The sequence below is a fragment of the Nomascus leucogenys genome, chromosome 21 (genome assembly GCF_006542625.1).
Source record: "Nomascus leucogenys isolate Asia chromosome 21, Asia_NLE_v1, whole genome shotgun sequence".
Lineage (NCBI taxonomy): Eukaryota > Metazoa > Chordata > Mammalia > Primates > Hylobatidae > Nomascus > Nomascus leucogenys.
This window is the reverse complement of record NC_044401.1, coordinates 55,966,474-55,987,894: the sequence shown is the minus strand read 5'-3', so window position 1 is coordinate 55,987,894 and position 21,421 is coordinate 55,966,474. Positions and strand designations below refer to the sequence as shown.

General features: G+C 45.2%; 1 protein-coding gene and 1 long non-coding RNA gene across 8 annotated transcripts in view; one reads left to right on the top strand and one right to left on the bottom strand.

The window, feature by feature from the left end:
- SRGAP3 (SLIT-ROBO Rho GTPase activating protein 3) overlaps positions 1-12,923 on the bottom strand; it is a 276,271-nt gene extending 263,348 nt beyond the window's left edge. For all 7 annotated transcript variants that reach the window (XR_004027564.1, XR_004027563.1, XM_030801815.1 and 4 more), the window contains exon 1: positions 12,133-12,923. Coding sequence is in view for 5 of the 7 variants with exons in the window: in XM_030801815.1 (XP_030657675.1) it covers positions 12,133-12,199 (67 nt within the window). In the remaining 2 variants the exon portion in view is untranslated. The remainder of the gene's footprint in view (positions 1-12,132) is intronic.
- Positions 12,924-12,981: 58 nt separating this feature from the next.
- Positions 12,982-21,063, top strand: LOC115832123. The gene is made up of 3 exons (XR_004027562.1): positions 12,982-13,065; positions 20,315-20,556; positions 20,929-21,063. It is a non-coding gene; the product is annotated as an uncharacterized LOC115832123 (long non-coding RNA).
- Positions 21,064-21,421: the final 358 nt, after the last annotated feature.

The following is a 21,421-nucleotide window of genomic DNA, read 5'->3' as shown; positions in this document are numbered from 1 at the left end:
ACTATGTGTCTGAGATGGGGACACAAAAATTGGTGAAATATAGTTCCCATTCTTATTTTTGATAAGACTCAAGTTTCATAAAACTATGAAACTATTTTTGTGTCCCCATCTCAGATACATACTAGGAACTCAATTAATAGAATATATGCCAGATTCCCTGCAGTATTCCTGCAATCAGCCACCTGTTCACTTCACTTCCTTCTAAGTCATCCATTGGGTGGCTCTGCATGGATACAATTATCCCATCTCTGGATTTTTCATCTTCCTGCATTACCTCTCAATCAGGGTTTGGGGAAAGACTGGATCTGCTTCAGTATGCACCCCAAAACATAATATCTATGTGTTCTTGTATGCAAAGTTCATCACAAGAACACCTATAATCATTCATTCATTCAACAAAAATTGTGACCATTGGCATCTAGAACACCCATTGGGCAATGGGGCCCAGGGGACATTTGGCTATGTCTGGAGACATTTTTGATTGTCACAACTGGGAGCAGGGATGCTACTGGCATCTACTGAGTACAGGTCAGGAATGCTGCTAAACATCCTACATTGTGTTCTAGGTGCCAAAAAACACTAATGAACAAGAGAAATCAAAGCTCTTATTGAGTTTCAGTCCTGGTGAAGAGAGGAAACAAAGAAAGCATGAAAAATATCATATAGCTTTTAGTGCTCTGCTAAGAATTCAGGTCAGCTGATCCAATAGAGAGTTGCGGTTTGGCTACTTAAGATGTGTTAGTCTGCAGGTGGCATGCAACCTCAAAGCAGAATACCAAGAAGGAGACAGCCAAGTGGCAATCCAGGGCAAGAGCATTCCAGAAAGAGGGAAAATCTAAGTGCAAAGGCCCAAAGCAAGTACAAACTTGGAGAAGTCCAGAAACCAGTATAGGCCAGCATGACTGGACAGAATAACAAGGGGAGAGTGACCAGGGGAGGGAAAGAGGTGAGCAGAGCGTGGCTTTGTAAGTTCAGTTGAGGGGCTTGGATTCTAGTCTCATGCAATGAGATGCTACTGGAGGGTTTTAAACACGGAAGTGACATGACCAGATTTAAATGGTGTACAGATTACTGCTGGCTGCTGTGGGGAGAGTAGACTATGGGACAAGAAAAGAAGCAGGGAGACCGCTTAGAACTGTGGTTCTCAACTAGGAGTGATTTTGTCCCCAGGGGACATTTGGCTATGTCTGGAGACATTTTTGATTGTCACAACTGGGAGCAGGGATGCTACTGGCATCTAGTGGGTACAGGTCAGGAATGCTGATAAACATCCTACGTTATACAGAACAGCACCTTCAACCACAAATGATCCAGCCCAAAATGCCAACTGTGGGTGAGAAGCTCTGAGTCAGGAGACCCTGAGAAACTGTGGGTTGCACTGGTCCCAGCAAGAGGTAATGGCAGGCTAGTCCAGGATGGAGGAGATGGAGAAGGAAGGAAATTCACCGTAGTTAATACTTTGAAATATTGAACGCTTTTCTCCAAATTTTCTTGACCCCCTTGGCCCCTCCTCAGTCAGGGAGGGCATTCTGTGTTCATTGCCTCAGGGATAATACAGAAAAAGAGTCAATTCTTGGCTTGTTTTCAAAAGTCCTTAGGGAGGAGAGAAAGAACGTTGAGATTTATGGAAAACAGATTTGACAGAATGTCTGATGACAAAGCCAGGATACCACCCTTGGTCCCCGCCCCAACACACGAGCACATGGGTAAAGATTTCCTAGACCAAAGTGGAGAGTAAAGTAGTAAAGCAAAGTATATGTAGGTACAGGGATCTATAAGAAAAAAAATCTGCACCCTGCCCGACTCACCCCAAACAAGCCCAGGGAGGGAGGTGATGAGGCAACCACCAAACAGATTCACAGAATCTAATTTTGGAGAGAAGCCGGATCCCTTCCCCAGGCAGAGCCCTAGGGAGGCACCAGGGGAGAAGCAAGTGCTGACTGTGGCCAAGACAGGCCTGAGGCAAATGTCCAGGGTCCCTCATGGCCCAGTGTGGTATGTGAGCAGCAGAATGGCCTCTGGTGCCTGCAAATTGCATGGAAGGAACCAAGGAGAGGGGGACACATGAGGGAACAAAGAAGGATTGCTGACACAGACCAACCACCAAAGACTCAATAAGAAAGAGGATGTCCCAGTAGCTGCCAAAGTAGATTGATGATAAGCTGCAACAGATGTCCCCACAAGGGCCTTGGTGCTGCCTAAGTTCCCCTGGATCTTGGAGCACAACCCTGGAGGGAAACCCCAAATTGACTTATACTTATTTCTGTCACCCCCAGCAGAATAAAGATGTGAGGCCGGGTGCAGTGGCTCATACCTATAATCCCAGCATTTTGGGAGGCCAAGGTGGGAGGATCACTTGAGGTCAGGAGTTCTAAATCAGCCTGGCCAACATGGTGATACCCCATCTCTACTAAAAATACAAAAATTAGCTTGGCGTAGCACCTGTAATCCCAGCTACTTTAATTTACTGGGTAATTAATTTAATTACTACTTTAATTAGCTGGCTGGCACCTGTAATCCCAGCTACTTGGGAGACTGAGGCAGAAGAATCACTTAAACCCAACAGGCAGAGGTTGCAGTGAGCCAAGGTTGCACCACTGCATTCCAGCCTGGGCAACAGAGCAAGACTCTGTCTCAAAAAAAAAAAAGATAGAGATATGAAATGGAGACTGAGTCACCAAGAAAGAAAGAAAAAACATGTTTCTTGTGCGCCTGGGTTTGTAGCTGAGGTTTGTTCACTCTGAGGCACAAGGGGCCATGGGCTTCTCTGTGTTCATCTGTGCCATTATCACCTAGCATTGGCTATGCAATCCCAGGGGGCAGAGCCAGGTCCATTCAAGGAACCTGGAACACTCTGCTGCAGCAGCGTGCACCCCCGTTACCATCATGCACAGATGGGCACACTCAATGCATAATGATCAGGGCCGCACTGCTTCCAAATTACCATTTAAGTCAATGGTTGAGCACGCTGTAATTGGAAATGTCAAAATCCACATTTTCTAGGTGAACTCAAAGCACTACATTGATATCACTTAGCTCAACTAGATGTGCATTTGTTTTACTTCTTCCCCTCTTCAAACTCTCTGAGACAAGTATAAAACATTAGGGAACTGAGCCAGAGGCAAAAAGAAAAAGCACCCAGATAATCCACAAATTGTGCAGCCTGACATATTCTAAAATGTAACTCAGAAAACAGAGTCTTGTGAGCCGGTCCATGAAAAAGATCTACACAATCAAGTAAGTTTGAGGAAACTCTGTGGCCCCTACTCAGCAATTCACACTTAACACAAGCAAGATTCCCAGAAGTCCTGGGGGAAGCAGGCCTACTTCCCTCTGTTTATTCTAGAACTTCCAAAATCTATTAGAGCACACAACTACTTTTTTTTCACCCAACACCTCTTTACATCCAATTTAATGGAATACTCTTAGGAAACATTATCCCAAACATAAACTAGCATAATGATTCAACAAACTGAGGGAATAGAGTTAAAGTGCCATTACCGGCCAGCCAAGATGTCTTATGAACACCAACATGCCATCAGGAATGAATCTTTTCCAAGTGAAATCAAGCCCAAGACAGCTTCCTGGGCCCTGTATTAAGCCAGAAGTTCTCAAGCTCAGCACCTTTAAAAAGTCAACCCCGTCCCCTTCCTAATAGCTGTGAAGGAAAGGACTCAATTTCAGGAGGCAGCCTAAACTCATCCCCTCCTGACCTCACCAATCCTTACCCTGCTAGACACCCTTGCCTCATCTTTCTTTCCAAGGTACTACTCTACTCTGCCTTCCCAGGCAACCATCACGCACCGAACAATTCAACTCAGTAAAATGTATTGATCACCAACTAGATGGTGGGCACTACGCTACAGCAATGAACCAAGCAGATAAACCTTCCACCGTCATGGAGAGACAGTCTAAAAGTAATCTGAAAGCCACAGCCCCTCTCCAATCATCAATTTCCACATCTGAAAAACAAATAGAGTTGGACTAGAAGACACCCAAAATTTCTGGTTCCATATCTCCAGGTTGGTGGTGGAGTGGGCTGGTTGACGAGAGGTAGCTCTGGCAGCCTGCATCACAGCCGTGTGGGCAGTTTTGCAGTGGACATTTTCCCAAAGGTGACTTCCTGGAGTGGGATTGAAGGGATCCGACACACCGTGGTGGAATCAAGTGCAAACTAGGAGAGGCTGGATTAGCAGGAGTGTGGAAGTGTCAGGAAGGGAAGGAAGTCAAAGGTTAAGACCCACCCCAGACTTCCCCCACTGAAGGAACCCCTTGTTGCCTTGGCATGCATGTTGTTTTCGTGCACCCCAGAAAGTGAGGAAGATGCTGATTTAAACCTAGCTCTGCCACTGTTCACTGTGCAATCCAGTGCAATTTGTTTTATTTCTCTGAACTTCAGACTTTAATCTATAAAATGAAAATAATAATGACTGCCTCACAGAGTTACAGGGATCACAAAATTAGATACTCCATATATGACTGAGACATAGAAGCTAAAAAAAAAACGAATTACCTCCCACTGCTAAATAAAGCTATATAGCCTGAAGCATGGCTTACAAAGTCACTGAATGAATGAATAATAGGAGTTTCTGGAAAGGAAAGGTCATCTCCAACATACAAACTCTAGTAGTAAAAACTCCAGAAATGGCTAATATGAACTCTCAGATCCATTAATTTCCCCAGACTGGGAGGGGCCTGGAAGGAAGTGCTCCCTAGACCACACCCCACTGAGACGGCTGTCAACATAACAGCCTTCACCAAATCTCCACTAAAAAACATCTCCTCTACCAAGGAATGCAAGGAAATCAAGCAAACCATTAAGAATATTTCCTCTCCCAGTGAAACCTCTACTTTCAATAGAATAGGAAGTGTGGATGCTACTATGAGTTGAATGTTTATGTCCCCCAAAAATGCATATGTTGAAGCCCTAACCCCCAATGTGATGGTATTTGCAGGTGGAGCCTTGGGGAGGTGATTAAGGTTACATAAGATCATGAAGATGGGTCCCTCCTGATGGATTAGTGCCCTTATAAGAAGAGAAAGAAAGCCAACCAGGCAAAGTGGCTCATTCCTGTAATAATGCACTTTGGGAGGCCAAGACGGGTGGATTGCTTGAGCTCAGGAGTTCAAGACAAGCCTGGGTAACATGGTGAGACCCCATCCCTACCAAAAATACAAAAAAAGAGCCAGGCATGGTAGTGTGTGCCTATAGTCCCAGCTATTCCGGAGGCTGAGGTGGGAGGATCACTTGAGCCCAGGGGGTGGAGGTTACAGTGAGCTGAGATCACACCACTGCACTCCAGCTTGGGTGACAGAATGACACCCTAATTCAAAAAAAAAAAAAAAAAGAGGAAGGAGCAAAAGGGAGAGACTTCTCTCTCTCCATAAGCATGCACTAAGGAAAGGCCAGATGAGCATATGGCTAAAAGGCAGCTGTCTACAAGCCAGGAAGCAGGCCCTCACCAGGAACTGAACTTGCCAACACCTTGATCTTGGACTTCCCAGCCTCCAGAATTCTGAGAAGTAAATAAAAGCCACCCAGGCTATGGTGTTTTGTTATAGCAGCCCAAGCCAACTAAGAAGGATATCAAAGAAAAAAGCTGAGGCCAGGCACAGTGGCTCACACCTGAAATCCCAGCATTTTGGGAGGCCGAGGCAGGTGGATCACCTGAGGTTAGGAGTTCGAGACCAGCCTGGGCAACATGGTGAAACTCTGTCTCTACTGAAAATACAAAAATTAGCTAGGCGTGGTGGTGAGTGCCTGTAGTCCCAGTTATTCAGGAGGCTGAGGCAGGAGAATTGCTTGAACCCAGAAGGTGGAGGTTGCAGTGAGCCAAGATCATGCCACTGCACTCCAGCTGGAAGACAGAGCAAGACTCCATCTAAAAAAAAAAAAAAAAAAAAAAAAAAAAAAAAAAAAAACACTAAACTATGAGTTATAAGATTAAAACTTTTTATTTTTTTGAGACAGCCTCATTCTGTCACCCAAGCCGGAGTACAGTACTATGACCATGGCTGACTGCAGCCTTGAACTCCTGGGCTCAAGCAATCCTCCCACCTCAACTTCCTGAGTAGCTGGGATTACAGGCATGTATCACCACGCCTGGCTAATTTTTGTATTTTTTGTAGAGACAGGATTTTGCCATGTTGCCCAGGCTAGTCTCAAACTCCTGGGCTCAAGTGATCCACCCATCTTGGCCTCCCAAAGTGCTGGGATTACAGGTGTGAACCACTGAGCCCAGCCTAAACTTATTTCAGTAACTTATCAGCCACTCCTTCAACCAACCACATGCCAAGCATTTTGGGGAAACAAAGATGACCATAAGCCTCTCTGCCCTCAAGAGTTCATGGCCAAAGACCTAAACATAAAATTTCAATTAACGATTATAAGGTTTGGAATAGAGGGGGAGATATGAGAGGACCACTAATTCTGCCTACGAGAGTTAGGAAGGCATCATGGAAGAAGGCATCATGGAAGAAGGCATCATTTGAGTAGACATTGAAGGGCGATCAGAAGTATTTGAGGCAAATAAGAGTGGGAGGCAGGGGTTAAGGAGAGTAAAGGCACAAATGGGAAAGATCTGGAGGAGGGGAAGGGTATGGAGGATTTAGAGAAAAGGGATTGGTCGCCAGGCACGGTGGCTCATGTCTGTAATCCCAGCATTTTGGGAGGCCGAGGCAGGCGGATCACTTGAGGTCAGGAGTTCAAGACCAATCTGGCCAACATGGTGAAACCCCGTCTCTACTAAAAATACAAAAATTAGCCAGGCATAGTGGCGCATGCCTGTAATCTCAGCTACTCGGGAGGCTGAGGAACAAGAACTGCTTGAACTCGGGAGGCAGAGGTTATAGGGAGCCGAGATCGTGCCACCGCACTCCAGCCTGGGTGACAGAGAGAGACTCTGTCTTAAAAAAAAAAAAAAAAGAGAGAGAGAGAGAGAAGGGACTGGTTTTTTGCGTTTATAAGAGCACAAGCCTATCACAGAGAAAATGACTGAAGATGAAATAGGAAAATTGGCTGAGGCCTCTCAACAAGGCCTTGTGCAGACTTCAACTTGTAGACCAGATTTTGCTAACTGGTGGCTCAACAGGCTAAAACTGTTCTACTAACATGTTTGTTCAGGAAGCATAGTGTTTTTAAATTTTTAAGCCACCATTTAAAAATCAAGAGATTTTGCTTAAAAATCCAGATTCCCTTGAAACACTGAAGGAACTGACCTTTCTGGGCTCACATTCCTGCCTAGGAAGAGCAGGCTGGAGCAGCATCTGCCTTCTCTAGATGAACTCCCCACTTGGCCACAGCCCCCACTACTCCCCCCTGTTTGCCCAGCCCAGCCTGCTTTCTTCATTGTATCCTGTTGAAACCAGTGAGCATTCCTAAGGTGGTCTTCTAATCACTGTATGATATACGCTCTAAGATTCAGTTCGTTCTGGCTCTCGAAGTTTTTGTGTTTGGGATTTTTTTATTTCTTTCTCTCATTTTTATCACCATATTCCAAGAAAACTCTTAGAAAGCAAAGAATGTATCATATACTTTGTGTCTCTCACAACACTCAGCACAAGACTAGGTACAATGTAGATAATCAACTTTTGTTGAATTAATGCAGAAATGAATGAATAAATACATGCTCCTCTGTGGTCATCCTCCATACCTGCCCTTCTTCCTCAAAACTCTAGACTTTTACTACTAAGAAGATGGATGAATATGTGACAACAACAACAAAAAAGCACCAAAGTCAATCATTGCATTTCTATTTCAATTTTCTATCAGGTTGCAATGGAAATAGGAACTCTGAATAAATGCAGAACTGATCATCATGTCTGGCAGCAAGATGAATTAGAGCCCCAGGATACTCAGAAAGCCTGCAAATAAGATCACCAAATATTATCGGTGATCTTTGAGGGAATTGTAGAGAAAAGGATAGGTGCCAAAAAGCTGGAGCCTGGCAAATGTTCTGATTTGCAAAAGGGGAAAAATGTTATGGTTTGCCAGTTCCAGACTAGATAATATGATATCACTCCTGGCAAGGTTCTTAAACAGATTTGTTAAGGACACTTATGAGCACCTAGGACAGGAAGTAATGTCCATTTGGCACCTGCATGGGGTCACCAAGAACAAGTCATGTTAAATTCATTTCATTTTCTTCTCTCTGACAAGGCTCCTAGGCTAGTGTATTGGAGAAACACAGCAGACGTAAAATACATGGTGCACTGAGGGAGCAAGCAGCACCAAAGGCTAATTCAACCCTCGGGCTATATTAATAGTAGTATTGCAGACAGCAGAAAGGAGGTGATAGTTGTTTTCTGTCTTTGGCCACATCTAGAGAATCACATTTAGACCTCAGTGCCACTCTTGAAATAGGATACTGACAATATAATCTTTCGGAGGTCCTTTTGGCAAAACCTCTTTAAAAACATAAAGCTCTCATCCAGATTTCTGGCATCTGTTGAGAAACTGAAAAATCTGGCTGGGCCTACATTCCTAAATAGCAATAACTGGTTGAACCTAAGTAGTGACTGCCCATTTAGACAGAACATGTACTCTGAAGTCCATCATAATCATCACCACCCCCTCTTCTACTGCCTGCACTGAGGTGGTAGGCCAGCTGCCACAAATTGTTTCATGTGGCCAACTTTATCCATTTATTCTATCTGCCAAGCACCGAATGGCACTAAGGTTTGCAACCCAGGATGCAGGAGAGACAAAGGAGAGTGGAGATGGTAAGTATAGCAAACCATCCTATTATATGAGGATAATCATTGTCAGGGGCTATATTCCCAGGCTCCACACACCCAGTGGGCAGTCCAAGAGAAGACACATCTGTCTTATTTTATGAAGTCCAAAGGCTAAGGAACTATAGAACCAATAAGGAGATGAGAGACATATTCAATGCAACATAAGAAAAAATGCTTACAAGGGTCAGGCATGGTAGCTCACACCTGTGATCCTAGCACTTTGGGAAGCCAAGGCAGGTGGATCACTTGAAGCTAGGAGTTTGAGATCAGCCTGGCCAACATGGTGAAACCCCATCTCTACAAAAAATACAAAAATTGGCCACATGTGGTGGTGCGTGCCCGTAATGCCAGCTACTCGGGAGGCTGAGGGAGGAGAATCTCTTGAACCCAAGAGGCGGAGGTTGCAGTGAGTCAAGATGACATCACTACACTCCAGCCTGGACGACACAGCGAGACTTTGTCTCAAAAGAAAAAAGAAAAAATGCTTACAAGAGCCAGAGCTGTCCAAAGATGATAGACTATGTGGGCTTGGGAGGTAGTGAGTTCCCCATCACTAGAAATGTGCAAGCATATGGTTTACTACTGCTTCATAATCAAAGGGCTTCAAGTATCTGATGAGGCAAGAGAAGACATGAATCCTTCTATTTTACAATAGAAAAAATACTGTTCTAAAACATTTCTTTGTGTTAGGTCTATAAATTCTTGAAAAAGAGATAAAAGGGAATAAGTCAACAAAGAACTCGGCACTGTTTTAAAAATCAAAAGTTCCCTTCACAAAATTCACAAAGCACAAAATCTGTCTGACTAGGTGGACTTTTTGCATCCCACTGGCCAGATGATTCCCAGGGAGAAAGGTAATTGGCCTCGGGCACTGTTTTTGGTGACTGGTCAAATGTTCTTCAGAGGCATGCAACAAAGGCAACGGGATGAAAGTAAGAGGGTAAACAATGGAACTCCATCAAGAGGCTGCCAGTCCCCCCACAAAATTGCCATCTGCTGCTGACATCAATCCTTCAAGGGGCAGCTTCGGGCAAACAATGTGTCAGGGAACACAAGCCTGGGAGAAAATCGGCCTTGTGACCTTGGGCAAGTCATTTAACATTAACTGGGCCTCAGTTTCCTTGTCTCTGAAACTGAGCTCACACTAACCCTACTGTGCATTGCATGGGAGTTAGCCATAGAAAATGCAGGGCCCTAGACACACATCAATAATTATGATGGTGATTAACACACAGAATTTTAAAAGAAAAGATTCCAGAGGGTTTCAGGTACAGCCATATCCTGACCTGACCTTGTGGGTGTCAATTCTAAAGGAATAAGATGTAATTCCTTTAGCCAGAATGCGAAGAAATTTAGTATTTGGAAGAGACAAGATCATTTGGACACATTTCCTGATGAAATGCCTGGTAATTGGTGTATTTCTGATAAAACTCAGGGTACTCGCTGCTTAGTTGTTAAAATAAAAGATGAAAGGTAAAAAGCAAACGGATCAGCCAGGGCAATTAATGCCTAACTGGCCCTGAAGAAAAGTTCACTGGCCCAGTAGTAGCAATCCTTCCAAAATGAGATAAGCACATTTCCTACCAAGAAAATGATTATAAAACCTGAACTGTTCAAAACTCAACATCCCCTTCTCTCTCATGGCATTTTCATGGCAACCTTAATTTTTATAAAATAAAAATAATTGGCCAAATTCATTTTATAAAACATAAACTCCCTAAAAAGAGTCTGTTCAAAGATTGAAACTAGGCTTTTGTATCGAGCAGTTGGGTGAATTCTAATCTCTGACCAATAAAGGGCTTATTTCTAAATTTTCAGCAAGGCTGAGACATCGTAAGTTACTGTTTTCCACATTGAACTGAAAAACTAAAGACAGGAGACCAGGGAAGAGCAGGATTTTCTGCTCCTCTTGCCCTAGGATCTGCCCAGAGGTGATGAGCACACTGGGTTTTTGACCAGGACTAAAAGGCAAAAAGTCTGTTGGTGAGACTGGAAAAAAAACAGATCCCTCCCACCGTGGCTGCTCCACTCCCAAAGTTTCCCAAGCATCTGAAGCGTGTATGGCAGCTGTGGTGCCCAGCCTTCCCACTGCTTTTAAGGAGGCCACCCAGCTCCCTGGGTCATGGGTCTTCAGTTGCAGCAGCGCCCAGAAGCAGGTGTGGCAACCTCAGGTCGCTTGAGCCCCAAATACCCAACTTGCTCAACAGCCTGTGCATAACCTCAAAGATGGGCCTCAAGGTCCACTGAAGATGCATTTTGTCTTTACTCTTTCTAGGAGAGGCCACATCACACCCTGTGTCGCAGCAAGGAGACCAGAAAGAAAGCGGACGCCAAGAGGCACGAGTCCAGGCTTCCCACAGGGCACATCCTCAGAGAAAGGAGGAGCATGCCGGATGGAGCTTTTAGATTTTCCTTGCCAAAGCTGAGCCTAGAACGTGTAGGGGTGGGAGAAGCCCCAGTCTGGCCTGAATGAGGATGCAGCAAGCCTGCATTTAGCCATGCAATTGTGTTCCCTTTCCTATTTCGCCTGGCTAGCATGGATTTAGGGAGCGGCTTCTGAAAGAAGTATACACCCAGTGGCACAGAAGCTGCAACCAGCAGCCAGAGGTCATCTCGCCCTCCCGGCAGGCTTCTCCTGGAACCCTGGAAGCCAGGCAGCGCCGACCAGCCCAAACGGTATGCTGAGGTGTTGTTGGCTTTGAATGAAAGCTGATGAACCTAAACGCCAGGGCACAGAGTGATTGGACTGCACACTGCGAGATAATACATTTTCTGCACCAAGCTCCCTCTTTATGCCTAAATGCCTGCATTAGTCTGGATCAATATGCCCCATAACAGTTAATCCATGGCAACCCAGGCCAGCCCAGAGACACCGACAAAGAAGTGCCGCCCAGGGATGCTGCCTCGCTGTGCACATGCATGTGAATTCCAGCCCAGAGAAAGAGGCGGAGGCAAAAACCACCACCAACAGAAACCAAAAAGGGGGAGGAAAAAAGAGCAGATGGTAAAAAATATACCCGATATTAAAGGGCTTTTACCATGGCAGGGAAGGGGTGGAAGTAGTGACTATCAAAATGGCCTTAGAGTGACATGTCACCACCAAGATGATGGAGTATCAGCGACACTCCTAAAGTCAGGCATAGGATCCTCCTCACACACCTGCAATGCAGAGACTGCTGCCCATTCCATAATCCACACTCCCAGCCCCAGCGCTATCTGCAGTTGAAACCAGTCCGGACTTGTGTGGCTGCCACTGTTCCTCCTCACAAAAAGATTATTGATGCATAACATTTCATAATGGCAGAGAGGAAAACGGGGGGCAGCGGGGGGTGGGAACCAGAACAAGAGAAAAACAAAAGGGGAGGAGAAGGAAAACTCTCCCAGCCCGCATCTCACCTTTTATTTGGGCTTCATATTCAGCAATGATCTCTTTGTCTTTCTTGAACTTAGTTTGAGATGACATCTTCCGACGTGGCCAAAGGAACTGACAGGCTGTTTGATTTATTTCTCCTTTTCTTTTCGAGTCCTCTCTCAAGCCCTGGTAATCACACAGCTCTGGTCGATTTCACAGGTTTAGGGACTAATCTCTTTCACTTGGCTGCAGAGCAGGGAGAAAAATCCTTCTCCTTCTGGGAGGAAAAATATCTTTACTTGCCGAGAAATGGCTCTAGTAGCTTGCTCTGGTCAGCTCCTCTTGCAAAAGAAGAATCACCCTAGGAGCACAGTAACCTGCCCCAGATTTTCAAAGATTTTTCTTCCAAAAATAATAATAATAGTAATAACCAAGAGCACTCACACACACATGCACACATACACTCACGCGTGCACAGGCACACTCACCAGGACACGCACACAGTTGTGCTGTGCACACAGGCATACACACACACACCCTCACACGCACACACACTCGCTGGATCACTCACACACGCACATCCACGAGAGGCGCGGCGCCTCTTTGGTCGTGCAGCCAGCCCCTGGCTTGCTTTTGAAGGCTCTGCTAAGTCGATGGTCAGGTTGCCAAAGGGCCGGTCATCTCGCATCCTCCCTCCCTTCGGTGCCTCTGGTCTGATGTCCAGTGAGGATCAAAGCCAGAAGAGCGAGATGGAAGTTTTCCTGCTGCAACGCTTAAGCTCCGGTGAACCCAAGGCTGGACTGCTCGCCCTGCAGGGCTGGCTGAGCTCTCCCCCACTGCTCACGTCACTAGACTCCGCCTCCCGGATTTTATAACAACTGACACATTGTAGCCTACAGGAGAGCAGAACTCACTGCAAGCAAAAAGGGGAAGAAACGTTCACAAAAGGGAAGGCAGCAGGAAAAATAATCGGGTTGGTAAGTCTTGAGAGGCTTCTGCAAACTCCAAACATTAGCACTTGGGTTAGGGATTTTTCTTCCAAAAACTTAAGATCCTCCCTTTTTTTGCACTGTGCAATTTAATTCGGTTTCTGGAATCAACAGCTATATGATGGTTTGTCACTCTACTGGGATAGTCTAGCAGAGGGCCTGACCCATGTAGGGAAAAGCATCAATATTTGTTGAGCAGTTACTTGGTGGCAGAGACAATGCAAGGAGTTAAAGGCATGCAGCTTAGCAAAGCCATGCAGAGCAGGCACACTGGAGGCAGAACAGCTGGGTCATTGGCTTGTGGGGCTCTGGGCAAATTCATAAGTCAGACTGAGCCTCAGTTTCCCAGACAGTAAAATCAGCTCTCTTGGAGGCTCTGTTATTCATTCTTTCAACAGATATTTACTGAATGCTTACTATAGCTCTAGCACCGTTCTGGGTACAGGTATACAGCAATGATCAGAACTGGCACACACAAAAATCCCTGAACTTCTGAAGCTCCCGGGGCTCCACATCACACAACTCCAGGAGATTCCACCATTCATGCTAATATTCTTAGTAAAAAGCACCCCTGGAGTAGAATGCATTGTGAATGGTGCCCCCTGGAGTTGTACGAGGCAAGAGGCCCTAGGAGAGGAAGACCAAAAATAAGCACAGTAAGTATATTATATAATATCATACAAAATGTAAAGTGCTATGGGAAAAAAATATTGCAGGGTAAGGAACGTCAGGAATGAGAGGAGCTCTTGAAAAGATCAAAGAAGAATGCAAAGCTAAGCTTAGCACAGTCTCTGGTACATAGTAAGCACTCAATAAACAGTAGCAATTGTTATTACCCTTTTATATCCCCCAACAACCTAACAACATAGGTATAAGCACCACTCTTTCACAGACAAAGGAGCAGAGGCTCAGATATGGGAAGTGACTTACCCAAGGTCACCAGCCTTCCAACCCAGGCTCAAAGTCTCCTGCATTCTACAAGGGAGACCAAACCCATTTCATGTGGACTTAAGGTAGAATAAGATTCATTCTGTAAAAATTGAATCAAGCACTAAAGAGTCGCTGATCACTGGAATTTCATATGCTAAGATTGTCACTAATGTGTATTGGCCCTTGACTGTCCCTTGAGATAAATGTTCCCAAATTTCTCAAAATAGGTATAGTCTTCCATTTGCCTTTTTCTGAGTATATAATAAATGATTGTGTTTGGACTCAGAAATGAATAGGTTATCCATGTTAGTCCATCAAGGCTTCCTAGAGGACATGGCAGCTGCAGTGGGTGTCCCCAGGCAGGCATGGCAAGGGGAGTGAGGCGGGGCAGGATGTTCTCCTGGAGCACGTGGTGTGAGCTGGGGCCCACAGGTGGCAAAGCACAAGACCTGCTTGGAGCAACAACAGGGAGAAGTCCAACTGGTGAATCATGGGGCTTATTATAGCCTTGTGCCCGGAGGCAGGAGGTCACCGAATTCAGAAATAGATGCCACTGGCCCGCCGCCCTTGCCATCACCCCGCTGCCTCATGCCTCCCCTGGACATGTTCAGGCCCTTTGCTGTCCTCTTCTAACTAGTTCAAACCCACAAAAGCCCCACGTTACCTGAGAAAGATGGGCACAGAGATTAACATCCCTGCTGCAAGCCTAGATTCTTCAAGAAAAATGAGAGTTAAAACCATACACCTTGCAGTACGACAGAGTGGATTCTCTCCTGGCTCTGCCACGAGCCTTGAGCTCATGAGAACTTGAGCAAGTGGCTCATCCTGCTTGTCTGCCCACTGGTGGCAGGAACTCAGTAAATGTCAGCTATTTTCACCATTATTAAAATTTTAAATCGGCCGGGCACGGTGCTCACGCCTGTAATCCCAGCACTTTGGGAGGCCGAGGAGGGTGGATCACAAGGTCAGGAGATCGAGACCTTCCTGGCTAACACAGTGAAACCCCGTCTCTACTAAAAATACAAAAATTAGCCAGGTGTGGTGGCAGGCGCCTGTAGTCCCAGCTACTCAGGAGGCTGAGGCAGGAGAATGGCGTGAACCTGGGAGGCGGAGTTTGCAGTGAGCTGAGATTGCGCCACTGCACTCCAGCCTGGGCGACAGAGCGAGACTCCGTCTCAAAAAAAAACACAAAAAAAAATTTTAAATCCACAAATAGTTCTAGAAGACCTATGTGTAAGGTGCTGAGCCATGGAAATGTCACAGAAATGTCACAAAAAGCCATACAAAACCAAGGCCAAAGATGGTATAGCGCTCTGAGCTGACACCTGGCAGAAGCTGGGTTTTGGAGTAAGTCAGATGGTGGTTTATCCTCTTGCTCTGCTGTGCTCCAGCTGTGTGTGGGGCTCATGGAGGAATACACCTTCTCTGAGTCTTGGTTTCCTCATCTGTCATAGGGTAGTGATCCACCCATGGCACAGGATCCAACACGATCATGGATTTAAAGTGCCTGGCATAGAGCAGAAGTCTCACAGACATAATTTCTTTTTTAGAGCTGTGGAAATGTGGTCTTCAACGTTGGAGGTGGGATCTGGTGGGCAGTGTTTGGATCATGGGGATGGATCCCTCAGGAATGGGTTGGTGTCCACCCCACGGTAATGGGTTCACGAGAGATCTGGTTGATGAAGAGTCTGGGACCTCGCTCCTCTTCCTTGCTTCCTCACTCACCATGTGATATGCCTGCATCTTCCACCATGATTGGAGGCTTCCTGAGGCCTCAGAAGCCCAGCAGATGCTGGTGTTATGTTGGTATAGCCTGCTAAACCATGAGCCAAATAAAACTCTTTTTTTTTTTTTCTCTCAAGATGGGGTCTCACCATGTTGGGCAGGCTGGTCTCAAGCAATTCTCCCACCTCAGCCTCCGGAAGTACTGGGATTGCACAGTCAGCCACCACACCCAACCAAATAAAACTTTTTTCTTTAATTACCCAGCCCCAGGTATTCCTTTACAGCAATGCAAAATGGACTAATACAGGGCCCAGCCAAGCTGGACCTAGGACTGGAGCTTGGGCTCCACAGACACCCAGATTGGGAAAAGGAAGAGAGGAAAAAAAAAAGAGGAAAAGGTCTGTGTCCCCTGAAAAATCCATCACCACACACAATGAACTCACATCATCTGGAATCTTCTATCCCCAAGAAGATGTGGGTGTGACCTGGGCAGGCCCCCAGCACCAGGTCCTCACTCTTCCAGTCCTCCCCACAGCCCACCCCAGCCCTCCCGCTGCCCTCCTGTGACTCCTCCTCTGTGAGTACGCTTTTTCCTTGCTGTCTGAGAACCAACTGCTATTCCCAATGTTTACCCTTCACATGGTAGTAACAGAAACCAGATTTGTCTCCAAATAAATGTGGTAGGTGTGAGGGGAGGGCCTCTACCATGTGATTTGATCTATGCCACCCACTAAGGACCAGAAAAGCCCCTGGAAGTGTTTATTCCATTTCCTTGGGGCTCATCTCCTGAATTCTTTTAGATATTCCTAAATTATACTGATAGCTAGTATTTACCAAGTTCTCCCTGCACACAAGCACAGGGCCAAGCACTCTATGTAGATTTTATCACTGATTTTTTGCTACAGCCCCATGAGTCCAGTGCTGTAAATCATCCTTGTTTTCAAGTTGGGTAAACAGAGGCCAAGAGCAGTGAAGCAAGTTGCCCAAGATCACAAAGCTAGCTAGTAACTTAATTGCATTGAAACCCAGGTCTGACTCATAGCAGAGCCCAAGGACTTAAACAGTGCACGATTCTATCCCGGAGGAATCAGCATAGGAATAATTGCTATCAAGTAATAACCCATTTTTTTCATTCCCTATAATTACATTGTTTCAATACAGAGTTCAACGTAAAGTTTTCCATTTAAAAAAGAATTTGGGGTTAAAAATATAAGGAAAACATGTCACAAGTGACCACTAGTGAGGCATAAATTACAATAACAGCTGAACAATGCAAAATTCACTGAACCGGTTTCTTTTCCTGGTAGAAAGAAATAAAGCTTCATTTGAAGGAAAAGTGGCCAGAATAGTTTTTGGTTTCAGGTACTTTTATTTTTCTGGTCAAATATGAACACCTCCCCCTCGCCGAGATGACTAATTCTGTGACATTCTCCACGTTGCTACCAGCGAATACATCCTTGGGCAGCTCAGTGAATAATTCTGCCCTTCAAGCCCTGCTCTGCAAAATGAAAGCAACAAGCAGAACTCAGCTAGTTGATGGTAGATTTTAATAGAATTAATAGTGATGACGACAACATGCCTAATGTGTATATATTGCTTTATATTTTGTAAGGCTCTTTCATATCATTTGTCGTATGTGGTCCTCACAATAACCCTGGGAGGGGACGGAATGGCAAGTAGGGCTGTTTTCAATACCTGTTTCATAGGTAAGGAAATACGTGGATAAGCAGAGGTTTTGATGGTACAGTTGTTTTATAACCTCAAGTGTAAGGATGACCTTTCCAACTGTGTCAGAAAACCCATTTGCTGGAAAAGCTGACAAATTCAACTACAGAACAATACTTACAAAATTCTGCTTGACAAAAGCAAAGTCAAAGACCAATGGCAAGCTCAGAAACAATAGTTGCAACACCTATTATAGGCCAAAGAATAATTTTTCTAATATCAATTCAAACAAATACTCATACGCGAATATTCATAGAAGCCCAGTTCACAACAACCAAAAGATAGAAATAACCCAAATGTTGTTTGAATAAATGGATAAACAAAACATGGTATATCCATATGATGGAATATTACTCAGCCATAAAGAGAAATGAAGTACCAATACGTGCTACAGTATGGAGGAACCTTAAAAATATTATGCTAAGTCAAAGAAATACACAGATTATATGAGTCCATTTATATGAAATATCCAGAATAGATATATCCATAGAAAATTCCATCTCTATGGTCACAGAAGAGTGGTTGCCAGGAACTAGAAAGAGTGAGGACAGGCAGTAGCTGCTTAATAGGAAGTACCAAGTTTCTTTGGTGATCATTACAATGTTTTGGGACAGTGGCTGACACCTGTAATCCCAGTACTTTGTGGGGCAAAGGCAGGAGGATCACTTGAGCTCAGGAGTTCGAGACCAGTCTGGGCATCATAGAGAGACCTCTTCTCTACAAAAAATAAACAAAAATTAGCCAAGCGTGGTGGTCCATGCTTGTGGTCCCAGCTACTTGGGAGGTTGAGGTGGGTGAATCACTTGAGCCCAAGAGGTGGAGGGTGCAGTGAGCTGCGACTGCAATTGCACCACTGCACTCCAGCCTGGGCAACAGAGCAAGGCTCTGAAAAAAAGGAAGAAAGAAAAAGAGAGAGAGAGAGGAAGGAAGGAAGGAAAGAAGGAAGGGAGGGAGGGAGGGAAAGAGGAAGGAAGGAAGGAAGGAAGGAAGGAAGGAAGGAAGGAAGGAAGGAAGGAAGGAGAAAGAGAAAGAAAGAGAAAGAGAAAGAAAGAAAGAAAGAAAGAGAAAGAAAGAAAAGAAAGAAAGAGAGAAAGAGAAAGAAAAGAAAGAAAAGAGGAAGGAAGGAAGGAAAAGAAAGAAAGAAAGGTAGATTTTGGAACTAGACAGAGGTGACAGTTGTACAACATTGTGAATGGACTAAATGCCACTGAATTGTACACTTTAAAATGGTAAATTTTATGTTACGTGAATTTGACCTCAACAAAAAATAACTACTAAAAGAAAAGAAAGTTTCCGCAAATCTATGAGAATAATGCCAACAACCCAGTAGAAAAGTCAGTTAAGGATATAAACAGCAGCTCACAGAAAGGGAAATACACATGAAATGTTAGCCCACCTCACTCATAATGAACATAAGTCAGGCACGACTGGAAACACGGGCTCTAACAATGCCCACAGGACACTGTGTCTTCCTCCAGCTCTCCATTCTGCCTCTGTATGGTGGCAGGCTCTCCCTGTAAGATGGCAAAGATGGCCCCCAAAACCCCCAAGCTTACATTCTTACAGGTTGGCAATCCTGGCAAGGAAGGCAAAGTCTCTCCTAGGAGTTCCAGCAAAAGTTTTGGAATGGTCAGCTGGCCCCTGCTGGGGCCCCTGGCTATCCCTGAACCAATGGCTGGAGCCAGGGGTGTTCTGCTTGGCCAGGCCTGTAGAGTGGGCTTGCCCTGGCACTTTGGGATGGGGTCAGTCCCAAACAATCCACATGGCCCCAAGAGGTGAGCCCCAGGATCTCCCAAAGGAGGATCAGGGTGCTATTCCAGAAAGAGGAAGCTGGGCAAAGTCAACGTGTGTCTGCTAACGAAAACAATGCAGGAAAGAAGGAAGACAGAGTAATAACAGCTTGAAATTATCCAGCTTTGATACTTACAAAGCATCTTCTCATTTAGTATCATGATCCTCACACAGTCCTTTGAGATAGGTTATATGATTCCCATTTTACAGATGAGCAAATGAAGGCACAGGGAGGCTGAATGACTTTCCCAGCATCCCATGGCTCACAACAAATGGGAGAGCTGGGCAAGAAATCAAGACACCTGACCCTGCAACTGGTGTTTGTTCTCCCATCCACCCAGGTACCAGGCTCTACCGAGAGACCCTTCAATGCACACAGGAACCTCACAGGCCTCACACATGCTCTGCTCACCAGTCCCCGCTTCCTTAGGAAAGGATGGGAAATCAGTCTCTCGGCCATCAGGACCTGTCACTGAGCTGCTAGGCAATGCTGCAAAGGTCCTCTGGCTTTCTAAGAACATTCCCATTACTCAGCCCGCCTGTCCCCATGTGTGTCCAAGGACTGGACAGCTTCAGTGACAGCAATTCACAGCTGAGCCCCAGATCTTAATTCTGGAAGAACAGAAGGAAAGACTTCAAACACCCAAGCCCTTGACTACATTGCTAGCAAAGTTTGCTCATTTCAAATGATGACAGGAAAGGCTTTAAATATCTCCCACTGTGAAGGAGACCTCTGGCTCTGCAACTGCCTGGGAGAGTCTAGGTCCCTGATGGAGAGTTAGCTGGCCCTGTGGATATGCACCTAAACCATGTCCTGCAATCTAGCTTAAAGCTTACACTTTGAGAAGCAGAGTAACAAGAACAGATTCTAGAGCTGATATTTGCAGCATGGCTTCCACCCAGTTTGAGGGAATTCTTGTTCCCCTGATGAGACCTTAGTCTGATGCACATTTCCAGCCATTCACTCCCCATCCCTCATCCACTCCTCCCCAGGGGAGGAAAAGTGACTTAGCTGATTGGTAAATTTGAGAGAGACTAAGTTCACACATTAATCTTCTCTTTTCAGCTCTGCCTGCATTCTGCCCCTGTGGAGGAGACCTCTGGTTCTGCAACTGCCTGGGAGAGTCTAAGTCGGTGATGGAGAGTTAACTGGCCTGGTGGACACATACCTACCATGTCCTGCAATCTAGCTTAAAGCTTACACTTTAAGAAACAGAATAAAAAGAATAGATTCTAGAGCTGAGTTTAAACCCTGGCTCCACCACTGATAAGCTGTGTGACCTTGGGCAAGTTGTTAGCTGGCACCCAGTAAGTGCCACATAAGCGTCTGTTAAAATCTCCATCTGTCTACCTTCTTTATCTATTCCTCAGTTAGTTCAGAACCTAAATGGGAAAGAAAGGTGTTATATATTGCCCCTATGAAAGCCCAACACAAAAGAATTTACACCTTATATTTTTTTAATTCTAAAGCATGGGGCATGCAATGGATTGAATGCTTGTGTGCCCTTAAAATTCATGGGTTGAAATTCTTACTCTCGATGTGATGCTATTTGGAAATGGCTTTGTGGGAGGTAATTAGGGTTAAATGAGGTCATTCGGGTGGGGCCCTTATGATGGGATTAGTGCCCTTTGAGGGAAGACACCAAAGCCAGCTCTCTCTCTTTCTCTCTGCCCTATGAGGACACACTGAGAAGATGGTCATCTGAAAGCCAGGAAAAGAGACTGCTCCAGAACCTGACCATGCTGGTACCCTAATCTCAGATTTCCAGCCTCCAGAACTGTGAGAAAATACATTTCTGATTTTTAAGCCCCCAAGTATGTGGTATTTCTTTATGGCACCCTAAGCTAACACACTCAGATTAGGAAGCCTAAATAATGGTTGTTTGACAAAAATAATAATAACAATGTGCAAAAGAAGAGTGTAGGAAAAGAGACTGGTCTACCAAATGCTATAAATAGATGATTTTTACGAATTCATTTACTCACTCATTAAACAAAATAGCTCTTTTTTTTTTTTTTTTTTTTTTTTTTTTTTGAGACACAGTCTCACTCTGTCGTCCAGGCAGGAGCACAGTAGCACGATCTTGGCTAACTGCAACCTCTGCCTCCTAGGTTCAAGCGATTCTCCTGCCTCAGCCTCCCGAGTAGCTGGAATTACAGGCACCCACCACCG